The sequence below is a fragment of the Patella vulgata genome, chromosome 1, assembly GCF_932274485.2.
Source record: "Patella vulgata chromosome 1, xgPatVulg1.2, whole genome shotgun sequence".
Lineage (NCBI taxonomy): Eukaryota > Metazoa > Mollusca > Gastropoda > Patellidae > Patella > Patella vulgata.
The window spans coordinates 80940457-80955300 of NC_065879.2; the positions used below are offsets into that span (position 1 = coordinate 80940457).

The following is a 14844-nucleotide window of genomic DNA, read 5'->3' on the forward strand; positions in this document are numbered from 1 at the left end:
ACACGGGACCTCAGTTTTTCGTCTCATCTGAACGACTATACCTTGCCTGGTCTTCTGCCCTGCACCACTAACAAGGGGGGACCTCGCCGGGAAATATATGCAATATATATTTGAATGGTTGCAAACATACCAGAATATAGAGAGGGAATGCTGATAATGTAATATAGCCAGGAATGCCAATTGATTGTCGATTATTTTCTTTGTCAGCATACCATATTATAGCAGGAACGATTTTCTCCGGGGACTACTTCCAATGAATGCACTGGGGTCTTTCTACACTATACCCGAACATGCATCGAGTGTATAATATTCCAAACCCTCCCGAAATTAACAGAATGCTGTTTTGGTTGTTGTCGTACTTTTTTAATACATCGACCGAATGCTTTGACACGCTTCCGTATTAAAGATGCACATACACTAGCACACTCCAATGCCAAATGTCTATTTTGAATTTTTGGAAAAATATCTCAATTTCGACATTTTAATCTATGATAAAATGTACTCAAACTGGTTATCTAACATTGATAATTATAATCCGGTAGATTCGGGCCCTTGACCGGAAGTAGTATAACGCCAACATCGAAAGTAGAAGTCACTCCCCGACCTGAGCTGTTCTTATCATGCAAATTTTCAATTCATTTTATCTGTGTAAATACTGAACCATTTTGGGCTGACATTCCCATTAGAGATCCAACTGTCACCATATTGTATTTTGCACCCCGTCCAATGATACTTAAAGACAACAAAGACAACTAAACAAACTGGCACGAAGCGAAAATGTTTAATAGTCAAAATACATAAAGTATAACAAATTTATGTTTCAAGACATCAGTCGACTCAACTCTTCAACACCAATCTGATTAAAATACAGATCTATATTTCGTTTCGTTTTTTATACTTTACACCAAAACCTCGCCTTAACAGACCGTTTCATTGGGTAACCCCTTTCATCATCCAGAACACGCCAATAATAACAACCCTTCCAGATCCTAGTGTAGTAAAAACAAGTAAAACGAAATTTTGAACTATAAAAAACGAAACGAAATAGAATCCGTGTTTTAATCAGATTGCCTCAACACCCCCGCCCTCTCACAACCGGGCCTATTCAGTACTAAATCTACTATTGAATAGACGCACTGAATAAACCCTGAGTTGTCTTACCATAGATGTCGACGTCATACATCTTGTAAAGCACGTACATTACAATGTATGCTTACTTGTTCCCGGACAGCTGTTACTATTTTATTATTGGCCAATTGATAATTTAGATAAATTTTATTTAAAGATACATTATGGGAGATAAGATAAAGAGATGGCATTTCTCGCTATAATAGTTAAAAACTAGATAGTGTAAAGGTAATTTGCTGAAAATTTCAGTCAAATTGATCCACTATGAGCCGAGAAAGAAGCGGGTGAAATTTTTGCATAGTCTCGGTCATCATTACTAAAATCATTAATATAAACAGCATAGTCTCGATTATCCACTTTTATTGATTTAATTATCAATAGCCGTTAGCGGCATATAGGAATCTAATCCAGCCAACATCGAAGGCTAGCCTTGACATCGAGAGTTAATTATGGTCTGGATAAGTTAATTAATGTCTAATTGATAATTTAGATAACATCAGGCCTAAAGAAAGACTTGTAATAAGCAGATTTTGCTCTTGCATAATGCATGTTTAATGTTTCAGTATTGAATCAGTTTTTGACGGATATTCTTCTCAGAGATTCAACTATCACAATAGTGTAGCTTGCAGATGGTGATCAGCGGGCTTTAATTGTACGTGCTGTATGTGCGTGGTTTTGTGTTCTTATACTATCATGTGTAAGGTCCCAAATTCAAAGCAGGTAGGTCCAAAACGATATTACTGAACTAATGTCTTGTTCGGGTCGGGGAGGTTGATTTCTATATGGTTCGAAATAAATAAATAAATAAATAAATAAATAAAAAAATAAATAAATAACAGCGTGGGGTCTACGTCATTATAGCATGTGTTCTTCGTATGGTACCACGGGCTCCCATGGGATTCAAACTTGCCTGAAACGAAAAAATTACAAAACACATTTAATGGAAACGAAAATTCAATGGTAAAAAATAATAATTTGTTCGGATATATAGTTGCAGTAAATACAAAAATTTAATTGTTTCGTTTTATTTTCCTTCAAGAGTGGGACACGTGTTACATAAGCTTATCATAAGACCTGTCATTGATTCAACTGGCGTGGTTTGGAATCCCCGGTTGTACGTGACAAGGAGTAGGGTCGCCTGTCCAACCTCGTGGGTTTTCACCGGGTCCTCCGGATTCCTCCCACTGCTAAAGACCCCTACGCGTAAGCGAATTATTGAAATAAAATTAAACCATATGTTAGTCCCGAAATGACCTAGTTTGTGTCGAGTGGACGTTAAACCCCATTTCTCTCTTTCTCTCTTTTACCTGAGCCACTATGCTCGAGGGACACCCGGGCAAACTATAGGCATCGAGTCCTTGCGTTAAGACGACCCTGCTTAGCGTCATCAATCCTTCAAAACTATTTACGGGGCATCCGTAATTCATAAATACAATAGGTAAATGAATTTCGAAGTGAATGAATAACCTCGCCCTTTTTTGAAAATAAATCTGTACTCACGTGCACATTATTGTAAGCCCCCATGGTTGCAACAACTTCTGGTGGTAATCGACCTTTGCTGGCATCATTTGTTGGGCTTGAGACTTGTGGTTTTGGACGCGAACTCGCGGGAGATGGAACCGGTATCAGAGGTAGGACAACTGGATCCGGTTCGATGTCACTGTAACGTCTTATTGTTTGACGTTGATTCGGAACCGGTTTGGGCGATTCACTGACAGGAAGATACGTTTGTTTCGGAGATGGAGTTCTGGGTTTAGCAATTGGAGGCAGTTTCGTAACGGATGATTCGTTCGTTTTATTTAATGACTGTGTCGTGACAGCTGCCACTGCTACTACTGGAAGGTGTGTGGAAGTAACTGAGGGTGTTGTTGAGTTTTGTTTAGGAGGTTGCACCCTAGGAGATTCTTCTATGGTTGGTGTTTTAGTCGTCGCTGTCGCTGTTTTCTGTCGTACACGTCCATTTGAAACGTTTGACCCCACGACTGCGGCTGCGGCCACGGGAATAGGACTGATCCGTTGACTTTGTTGGACACGTTCGTCTGTTTTTGACGGAGTCGAAATCTTTCTGTATGATTCAATAGTTTTTGACTCATCTACAGAAGCAACAATAGCTGTCGGTACTTGTGGTTCAACAATTGGAGAATCCCATGCGCTATCGGGACGCTCTGTATCGAATTTCTGTTCTTGGGATTCCTCAATCGTTTGTTGTCTTGGCTCTTCTTTCTTGATCTCTGATTGCTTTTCCTCTCGTTTGACTTTTGAAGCAACTTTGGCAACCGTCGGCGCTTCCCTAGGTTTAGGTTTGGGATTTTTTGTCCGTGAAGTGGCCACTAGAGGTTTAGGGGCTGGTTGATGCGTTGTCGTCGGTTCGACAGTTTCGTCTAACCGAACTATATGAGGGTTACCGTCAGTTGAGTTTTTACTGGTATAATCGAACCGGTGATCGTAGGGTTTAGCCTCGTATTCCCGGTAACCCGAATAGTTGTGAACATGGGCATATTCATGATAACTGGTATAGTCGTGAGATTTGTATAATCCGTTGTCTTCCCTCCTTACGATTCGTCTAGGTTTTGGCGCGATTTTTGTATCGTTTGCTATGACAACAACCTTTGCCTTTTCAGGCGACGTAACTTTCTGTGGTTGCGGTTTTTCCTTAACTTTCGGGGCCTGTTTTGTTTCCTTAGGAACAGTTTTCGGTTGCACCCTTTCTTTTGGTTTCCTCTGTATAATTTTGTCTACGGATTCCCTGGTAGCGGGTCTATAGACTCGATTACCACGACGAAAACCATAATAGTTCTGTGGTGTTTGTTGATAGTTCACATTACCTTTATATTCGAGAAAGTTATTATAAGGCTTGTAACCGTTGTATTCCCTATACTTATGGTTATAAGGTTTCGGCTTATAGTCACGTTGTTTGTACTCATGAACTGGATATTCGGGACCACCAGGTTTATTGTAACAATATTTGATTTGTTTTGGCCATCGCTCTGGACGATTGAGTCTTTTACGTTTCGTATTTTGTCTTGGTTTGGTAACCCTTTTGGTGAGGCCTGCTTTGTATCCATGGTAACCTACGCGGGTTGGTTTGTATTCTCTGTGATGGTAGTTTCGTACTTTGTTGTATTCGTGATATGATGAATATTCGTGGTATTTTGGCTTATGTCTTATTCGGTATTCCGTGGGCTTGTTGTAGTCTCGAATTTTATATTCCTTTACGCGCATTATGATAATATGACCTCTTACTGAGTTTAAATAGTTTGTGACACGTTTTTGTTTTTAGAATGCTATACACCAAAAATATTTTATCGCATGTCAGTCACAGAAAATACGTTATCGAACTATCACAGAAAATACGTTTTCGAATTATCACAGAAAATATGTTTTCGAATTATCACAGAAAATACGTTTTCGAATTATCACAAAACAAATCAGAGATATTATTTTAATCGGAGTTATGCACTAAAATGTTATGATACGCACAGAAAATAATGTGTTTAATGTTATATACAAAAAATACTCTCTTGAATGATTCCCCAAATTTTCTTTTGAATTTATTTCACTAAAATGTTATTTCTGATATTATCGGAGAAAATAGTTTTTTGAATCTAATTCATAGATACTATACCTGGATGTTATTCACTAAAATTATTTCTATTCTAATTCACACGTATTGATCTACAAAATCCTGAATAAAAACAGAATTTAATAATAACTGAGGTTTTTTGAGTATTTTTAAATTATTTTAGACCGAACTACTGAGACGTTCTGTGACTTCAGATTACTTCGAATTTTATTGCAACACTATTCAATATTTCCACCATATTTCGCAATATTTTAGATTAAAATCACCGTAAAAGAAACAATGGCGTTCTGTCACCTCAAAACAAACTTTATATTAGTCCGATTATGTCCGAAATATCCTTGTTTAAACACTATGCAGGATTTCACAAATGAGAGTTTTTAACCATTTTCAATTCATTGCTTTGTAATCCAGCGAAATAATACTGACTGAGATAACACAATCACACATTTTATAATTACACACGCAGACAGTTTTAAATCACCTCTTTACTCCCGGATTGAGATTTCAAATGAATTTAAAATCCAAAAATATAGATATCACTTTAAAAAGTGAGTAATTAATGTGTAGACGTACAGTAGATAGGTGTGTAATATTTAGAATATTTAATTATTAATAATCATGTATGGTTATATATACCTATATCGCCCGTTAGCCTCGAAATGAAACGTGTGTTATTGTCTATATCACAGGTTTATGTTTAATAGACTTGATTGATGTCCATGAACACGACTTGTATTCAACACCCCCATTATTCAAATCATTCATATATTTACTTGCTAAGAAAAGGCTCATGTTACATGATACGTCACCCATTGATGTTGACTTTATTAAAATATGTTATCCCCAAATGAAATCACTTCAGTTGTATGGAACCATATACATGCCAAAAGTGCAAAAAATGTGTAGGACATGAAAGGAAAGGAAATAAATTGAAATGGCGATTAAAGTACGACTTTTCGGGCTAATGAAGAAGCGCATCCGAGTAACCTTCTCGGACAAAACCGTAATCGAACCAGCTGGATGGACAACACCGCGGCTCCGGATGTGAAACATTTGATATTTGATATTATAGCTTAATATTTATTCATTTGAAATTTGAATATGGGTTGGGTTGGGTGTCTTGTACTCGACTAACGAATGCTAAACTGGTTGTATAACGTCAGATTCGTCAACTATGAATATATCGTAATGTTCGAATACGTCATTAAATCATAGCTTACGTGACGATGATAAACACATTCGTCATGTGTGCTCTATAAGACACGTGGCCCATAATTATTTTATGTGTGCCCTGTAAGACACACATACCCCAAGACAAAGGGATACTAACTATTTTAAGTTTGCCATGTAAGACACATGGGCCATAGTTTTTTTGTGTTTTTTTTTTTGCATGCCATATATAAGACACAAGACTCTTGGGAATTTAAGGCCCAACACAGCATGGTGCATCTATCTATCTCTTCTTCATTACCATAAGGAATTGTACTTGACACAGTGTTCCAGCACAAATATCAAGTATATAATGTAACAAATATCACGTACTTAATGTAACAAATATAAAGAATTTGTTATAACAAGTATCACGTATATGTTCTAACAAGTATCACGTATTTAATATAGCAAATAAAAAGTATTTATTATAACAAATGTCACGTATTTAATGCAACACATATCACGTATTTAATGTAACAAATATCAAGTATTTAATGTAATAAATTTCACGGGTTTAATGTAACAAATATCACGTATTTGTTATAACAAATCTCAATAATTTGTTATATCAATTATCGCATATTTAATGTAACACATATCGCGTATTTAATGTAACAAATGTCAAATATTTAATGTAACAAGTATTTAATTTAACAATGTAACAAATATCAAATATGTAATATAACAAGTATTTAATGTAACAAGTATTTAATGTAACAAGTATTTAATGTAACAATGTAACAAATATTAAATATTTAATGTAACAAGTATTTAATATAACAAGTATTTAATGTAACAAATATCAAGTATTTAATGTACAAGTATTTAATGTAACGCATATCACGTATGAAATATAACAAATATCAGGCAAAGTAATAAATATCAAGTATTTAATATAACAAATTATCAGATATTTCATATAACAAAAATCAAGTAATGTCACAAATATCAAGTATTTATTATAACAAATATCAAGTAATGTAACAAATATCAAGTATTTATTATAACAAATATCAAGTATTTATTATAACAAATATCAAGTATTTATTATAACAAATAACAAGTAATGTTGTAGATATCTAAGTATTTATTTAAACAAATATCGAGTATTTATAATAACAAATATCGAGTATTTATAATAACAAATATCGAGTATTTATTATAAAAAAAATCAAGTATTTAATACAAGAAATATCAAGTATTTAATATACGAAATGTCAATAACAATGGTCAATTCACACATTAAAATACATATATTTACAATAATATCAATTTATTTTGTTAAAATAATATTCCTTTTACGTCAAAGGTCCTAAATTTGTAACAATCTATTGTGGAATGAAGCCAAACTGTCAGAATACTGTAAATGTTTAAGAAATGTCTTCGTTCAACTGTTCACGTCCGTAGATAAAGCCATAGTGTTGACATGTAACGAATGTGTGTTTCATTGACAACATGGGAAGCCCGAGGTGAAAATACGTTTCGTAAACAGACCAAAAGCCGCGTAATCCATCTAAACAAATAGTTAATCGCACAAAAAGTGTCATATCACTCCTCGAAATAACGCAACAAGTCAACACAATTTTATACTTTATTTTGATCTAACATAAAAAGGTAGATCATTGGGCCTTGTATGGCTAGGAATGGAACAGTTGCGTTTTCATTGGCCGTTCACAGCACACAACCAATAACACGTCACGCTGATAAATCATGTCAGATATTGTGCAACTGATTCCGGTAAAATATGAAATACGGAATATGAATCGACGGAAATGAAAAACGAACTAAACAACATCTGGTTTTTAGTTCCACTGAATTCATGATCTATTATCCCATCATATTAAACGTTCTTTTGACTGTTCCTAGTGCTCCTAATTTTGGTACTGCTATTGACGGCGCTGTTTCAGGGGTCGGCTGAAAGTAGAGCATTTCAACAATTAGAGACATAAAATACAGTTTATATATATACAGTCGATAAAAGGGACAAAGAGACACGAAATAAAATAAAATGGGGTATAACGTCCTACAGTTCTGATCCTATACTGGGCTAATGAAGACGGGCATACGCCATACAGTAGTGCTATGAGGGAAAATTGGCCCGGGCAACGACACTATGGCCTACTCTTATATCGAATTCCAACTGCCAGGGGATCCTTTCCCTCTGGCAAGCGGAAACCACGTTGGTAAACCCCGATGTACTTTCTCGGCCAATGCAGGGATCAAACACGCGACCTCCAGGCTAGCGAGCCAACGTCTTACCCACTTAGCCACCGTGGCTCCACAAAGAGAGACGATTGTATATGGACTTCCCACGGTTAGTAATAACCTGCAATTAACCTGCATCCTCATAAGGAACGTAACATACCCACAAGCTGTTAATGGGGATTTAGGCATCGGATACCAATCGGGAGATGTTCGACAACTGTCCATAGCCTCTAGTAAACAGTGGTGTGTCGGGAGAAACAAATCAAGCAACAGGGGCGGATCCAGAGGGGGGTTTGGGGGGGCGAAACCCCACCCCAGCCCCCTGCTCAGCTACATATTTTTTTTGTAAATCAACACTTTTTATGAGAAAAGTTTCTCGGTCGTGTGCTTTATCCTTTATCGTCAGATGTGGGAAAGGATGGGCACTCAAAGCACTAGATAATGATATAGACAATATGTGATATCACAATTAATGCTTTGCATCCATGAAATTGAATCCCAATGTCATTGTATTAATTCATAATAAAACTGACGTCAATTTCTCTGTTTATAAAGCTCAATGTGTATGTATATACGCCAAAATGACGATAGAGACCTCTAACTCAATATGTTTCATAATATCCGAAATTAAAACCACGAATTATGATTCCCGATTTGTCTATTTCAATCAATACCGATGTTGTTTTCTTGCCCTACAAAAATGTTGGTATAATAATATCCAATATTTAAAACATAATGAACATTTTATAATCAATACACGAGTCGTGTATTTTATGGTTTCTGGTGCCATTGTCAATGAACAATGACAACATATCCTACAAGACAATTCGGAAGTCATTAGTAATGGCTGATTCATAAATGACAAAATAATAACAACAAGACATGTACAAACTACCGCCGTTCAATTTTCACTGATCACATATTTCACCGAACATAATTGATTAGAAATTACAACAATTTATTTTTTAAAAATTGAATATAATCACTTTGATACATTCATATTACATTAATATGTGCTTCTAGACCCATTGTCGTCTATTTTAAGGTTCCAAAGAATACTTCACTGTTCGACAGTCATGTACATTGTCCGACAAATAGCTTTTATGTATGAGAAGACGGTAGTGAAAATAAAAACTGCCCGATATGTACAAATCAGCCAGGAACGAACTATAAATGGTTAAAAGTTGTATAACGTTGAACACTTACCTTCCGTTTGGGAGGAGGTGCACTTGGCATTTCTAAGGGTGGTGAAGCAGCTCGAGAAATACTCGGTTTTCTGATGGCGGTTCGTAATTTTGGGGGTGTACGTGGAGTTTCTGGTCGATCAGGTTCTGGAGGGGTCTCTGGTTTGGATTGTACAGGTTTTTCCGCTGGTTTCGGTTTAGGTGGGGCTTGTCTCGGCTGCGGGGGTTTCACTGGTAAAGGTGTGTATCTAGGCCGCTCCACCTTTTGCTCGACTGGCGTTAATTTTGGCAATTCGGCTTTTATTGGAGGCTGCTTAGGTTCCGGGTCATTCGGTTTAAAGTGCGGTATTGTTGCCACTGGGCCAATGTCCGGTTTGCTTTTCGGTTGTTGAACGGGTGCCAGTTCACTTGGCTGCGGTGGGGGTAGCTGAACTGGTTTAGATTCTGGAGATTTCTGTTTAACTTCTGGTATTGCTAGAACAGGTGCTATAACTGGTTTAGGTTGTTCTTTTGGTGTAGACGGCTTAGGCTGTGGCGTGGGTGTGGGAACGACCACAACCGTCTTCTGTTTGGGCTTTTCTTTCTGTTTTGGTGGAGGTTTCGCATGCACAATAGGAACCACTACTGGGTTAATAATTGTTTGGGCATTTTCTTGTTCAGGTTGTTCGGCTTGTAGTATTACGGGTGCAGGTTGGACTACTTTAGACACAGATGGTGGAGGGATTGGTGGTTCACTGGGGGGAGTAATTGGTCGTGGCTCAGACTGTTTAACCCGGTTTGATTTAGAGGCAGCGGCAACAAGTGGGACGACTATAGGATCAGGTGTACGATGGGTTGTCTGCTCTTGTATAAATGGTTTAGGTTGTGCAATAGGTGTCATAGGTTTGGTCTGAATTTCTTTATCCACTTTCAAAACAGGGGGCGGGACTGGTATGGGTTTCTCTACCTTTACTTCTTCTTTTCTAAATTTCTTAGGCATAGTTACAATGACCGATTGATCCACATATGTACTGTACGTAGGGACATATTTCTGTTGGACTGGGGCTTTTGGAGGCGGGGCAGCCGCTGCCGTCGCCACTATTGGTGCTACAGTCGGTTTAACAACTTCCGAAACCTCTTCAGTAATCTCAACTGGTTTTATCGGAGGCGGCTTTTTCTTTGGGGCAATCACAGTGATGGATTCTTCTACATATTGTTTGGTTGTTGGGACATAGTGTGGCTTCTTGTTTGCAACTGGTAAAATCAAAACCTGGGATTCTTCTACGTATTCTCGTTTGATGGGTATGTATCGTGGTCTGGGGGCTCTTTGAACCCGAGTCTGTTCCTCCTTTACCACGGTTTCTTGGACGGTCTCTTGCACGACGAGTGTTGGCATGATCAACATCTGGCTCGGATAAACTGGTTCATTTTGATTTGGTAGTTTCTTTCTAGGTTTCACTTTTTCTGGTTTCGTGGTTGGCATGATAAGAATTTGTTGCTTTAGCTTCTCCTCCTTGGCGAATATTTTTTTCCATTTTTGTGGCTGTTTCTGTGGTTGTTCAACAGGTGCTTTAGACACTGGTTCAGCCTTGACGGGTTCTTCAGGATAAGATATATGCCGGATATCTTTTTCCTGTCTAAATATGTGTGGTTTACGATCGGGCATGTCTTTGGCGGTATATATGTATAAATGATCATAGTCTCGATATTGATTATATTCTTTATACTGGTATGGTCTAAACCGTGTGTTGTAGCCATGGTAACTCTTATATTCATGATAAGTAACCGGGTGTTTCAAGCGATAAAACCCGTTGTTTTCTCTGATGATTGGTTGATAAACCTCCTTTTCTTTTACGATTGGGAGTACCGGTTTGACTGTTGCCGGGCGGATCAAAACCTGTTGTGGATAAACGATTTCTGATGCCGGGGAAAGGGGTTTGTTAACCGTCATTTGTGGTTGGGGAGGTTCAATTACGGTCGGTTTGGTTAACGTTTGTTGTGGAAATTCTGGCTCTGGAACCGGTGCCAATGGATACCAAACCGGTTTAGGTTTAACCGTTGCTGGAGTTATGGGCCGGTAGACTCGCTTACCACGTCTGAATCCATAATAGTTTAAGGCAGTCAATGGATAATGAACTGATCCATTATATTCTGGATATCCCTTGAAGGATTTGTATCCTTTGTACTCGTGATAATCAAGCTGTTGTTTTTTACGTTTGTATTCCCGAGTTTTATACGTTTTTACTGGGTATTCGGGTCCCATCGGTAATTTATAACAATGCTTCAACTGTCTGAACCATCGCATGCGATTATACTGTCTCTCGCGTTTGGGAAGCAACCGTTCATTTTCTGGCTTTGGTGGACGCTTTTCTGGTCTGTAGCCACTGTAACCAGGCTTGATAGCTTTGTATTCCCTAAGTTCGTGGTTTCGTATTTTATTATATTCACGGATTTTTCCATATTCATGGTATGATTTGTATTCGTGATATTTAGGTTTGTTTTTTAGCTTATATTCCTTAATTGGTCCATAGTCTTTCCTTTTATATTCGGTCACGTGGTACTGTGTATTCGTTGTCATAGTTACGCTACGTTATATTGCACTTTTCTATACGGTAAAAACAAATTATGACACTATTGTCCCTGTCTCGTTATCAACTGAACTAAATTCTCATTGACGGCTACCTCCGGATGTCCTTTTCACTACAAATGTCTGTTCAGTAAATGTATTCCACGAATATGATTAAAATGACAATAATTGTGCCACATCACAGTCAAACTACTATCCTTCGCATAATGGCCAACAGAGTCAAAACTGTAGAAATATAATCTTCCGAAAGTGGTTTTTGTTAAAACTGGGTTTACATAAAGGTAACTAACATTTCGTAAAAGTAAATTCCCACTCTCTTGAAATAGAAATAATTTGTCATTAAATAATGTTATTCAAACCATAATGACAACTCAGATTACATAAACTTGTACCCAGATTTTAACACGCCTTTCCTTGTTGAAATCACTCATAAAATCGAATCCATCGAAATGAATCTGCAGTTTATTTTCTGTTGAATTTTCTACTTAATTAATCGGTCTGATTATTTATCATTTAATCCAACTTGATGCGATTCTTGTTTGGCTGTATCGAAATGTCTGCTATGCTATCCTTCTTATATCATATATTCCGTTATAACCTATTGATCTATAACTCGTCCAATTCCAATACAACTGAATAACAAAAGGCTTTTAGATACAATTTCTATAGCACAGTCGAAGGTATAACAAAACTTGTGCTTTGTACACCCATATTCATGACGTTTTCCACACGTTACACAAAAGATCACTAGTTATGTGTACTGATTTCTCTGACGTATAATGTGTAATGCTAATAAAGATCTGTTATAAGTGTTTATGACTTGTATTTATTGATATATAATAAGGGCGAGTTAAAGGCTTGTAAATAATGTCAATAACAAATTGTAGGTCACAGGAAAAGTCATGAGATAGATGACGTCAACTCTTAGGCCAGGGCGAAAATTAATATTTTGGTGTATAAGTTATTGCACTTGTCTAAAAGATTGATTTGTCAATTTTAATTAAAAATTTAATCTGTTTAGGAAATCATACGTTTTTTAAGTTAAAAAGTATAATTATCCATCATCCAACCCCATTCACCTCATAAAACAAACACACCAACAAAATACATAGGCCCCATTCCACCCTAATCCTAATCCCCTCCCCCCACCCCCACCCAAAACAAGGAATTCTCGGGGAGAGGCTAATTAGCCCTTTGATAGAGTTGCTAAGATTGGGTATGCAATTTAAAGTCTCAATAGGTCATTTAGAATTCCCTTGCAAACTACAATTTTGTTAAAGATAAATCTCTAATAGGAAAATTTCCCCAAAATGGTTGAATTCCGTTCAGTATTTACAAGGTTGTGTTGAATTGAAATGGTATCGATCTATGCTGCTCGCTATGTAGTCCTACCGTTGATATTTTGATTATGTTATCTTAATTAAATGGATTCCCCGTTTGTACGTGACAAGGAGTAGGGTCGCCTGTCCCACTGCTAAAGACCCCTACGCGCAAGCGAATTATTGAAATAAAATTGAACCATGTGTTAGTCCCGAAATGACCTAGTTTGTGTCGGGTGGACGGTACCCCCTTCTCCCCCTCTCTCTCTCTCTCTCTGGTGGACGGTACAGACCCCCTCTCTCCCCTCCCTCTCTCTTTAACATTAATTAAATGTTAAAGATGCACTACGTAAGATTAATATATAGAGATGCGTTTGCTATAATAGTTCAAAAATAGATAATGAAAAGTGATTTTATTGAAATTTCATTCAGATTACTTTATTCTAATCGAAGTAATGACTGTTTGAAGTTATAGCGTACGTTAATTCATTGTCGTAGCAACGTTACTTGCTAACCGAGGCTTATCCTCGATTGTCCATTTTATCGTTAAATCCATTTAAATATCGGCCATCAGATTGTCTAGATAGTTGATTATAGGTTTGTCATGTTAATAAATGTCTAAATAAAAATTTGAAGCCGAACGAAAGACCCCCAATAGGTAGATTTAGCTCTTTCATAATGAATCTTTAAATAGCCAATCTGGGTAGCGAATCTATTATTATTTCGAATCTATTGTAGTTTGGGCGCAGTGAGTTTCGTATTGGGGAGGGTGACAAGGCGTTACGGCCTTCCAGTTGGCATGGGCTCTTTTACTTATGTGCCAACGGTCTTTTGGCTCATAGGCGTGACTGGGCCATATCCCCTGCCAGTCATTCCGTCCCCGTCCGGTGGATCCTTCTGGGCCAACACCAGGATCGAACACGCGACGTTCGGGTTAATTAGTCAGTGCCTTACTCACTGAATCATGATAACTCAGCTCGCTTGACATGAGGCGATCTAATATTATAATAAGTTATTTTGGACACGCGCAATCGCTTTAGATCTAATTTCATGGCACACTACAACCGGCATATTCTCAAAATCTTGTAAAACAATATTAACTATTTCGACTGATATGTCTATCCATACAACAGCTTTATGTTCGATAAAAACAGCTACTGATTTGTTTATATATGTTTAGGTGACGTACCCTAGCAGCTGTAAGTGTTATTGAATATAATAAGATATGAAATCATAGAGTAAGTATACAGGTCAAAGGTCAATTGAAAATAAGGTCACGCAGATAAAGCCAATCGGTACACATAAATAGTCTCACACAACATGTTTTTTCATATTAATTATAGGGGGTTTTGTGGACTAGTGGTTTGAGGCGTGCACGGGAAATCACAAGGTCTGTCATTGAGTCATGTTGCGTAGTTTCCCCGCTTGAACGTGACAAGAAGTAGAGTCACCTGTCTTACGTCGTGGGTTTTCTCCGGGTCATCCCGCTTCCTCCCTCCCACTGCCCTACGCATAAGCGAATCGATCCATTATGTTAGACCCGAAATGATCTAGTTTGTGTCAAATGGACGACAGCCCCCCCCCCCCTACGGCCTACAAAAAGGTTCGCTACCCCCTGAGAACACTTCCCGCCCTCTCGTTGCTCTG

The 14844-nt window shown here is 37.6% G+C and overlaps 1 protein-coding gene across 1 annotated transcript; it reads right to left on the reverse strand.

The window, feature by feature from the left end:
• Positions 1-7045: 7045 nt before the first annotated feature.
• On the reverse strand, positions 7046-12477 carry LOC126824187 (uncharacterized). Its single transcript, XM_050553375.2, has 2 exons — positions 9335-12477; positions 7046-7837 (listed from the first exon to the last, which is right to left on the reverse strand). Exons 1-2 carry the CDS (start codon positions 11867-11869, stop codon positions 7751-7753), a joined length of 2622 nt encoding a protein of 873 aa, XP_050409332.1. The 5' UTR covers positions 11870-12477; the 3' UTR covers positions 7046-7750.
• Positions 12478-14844: the final 2367 nt, after the last annotated feature.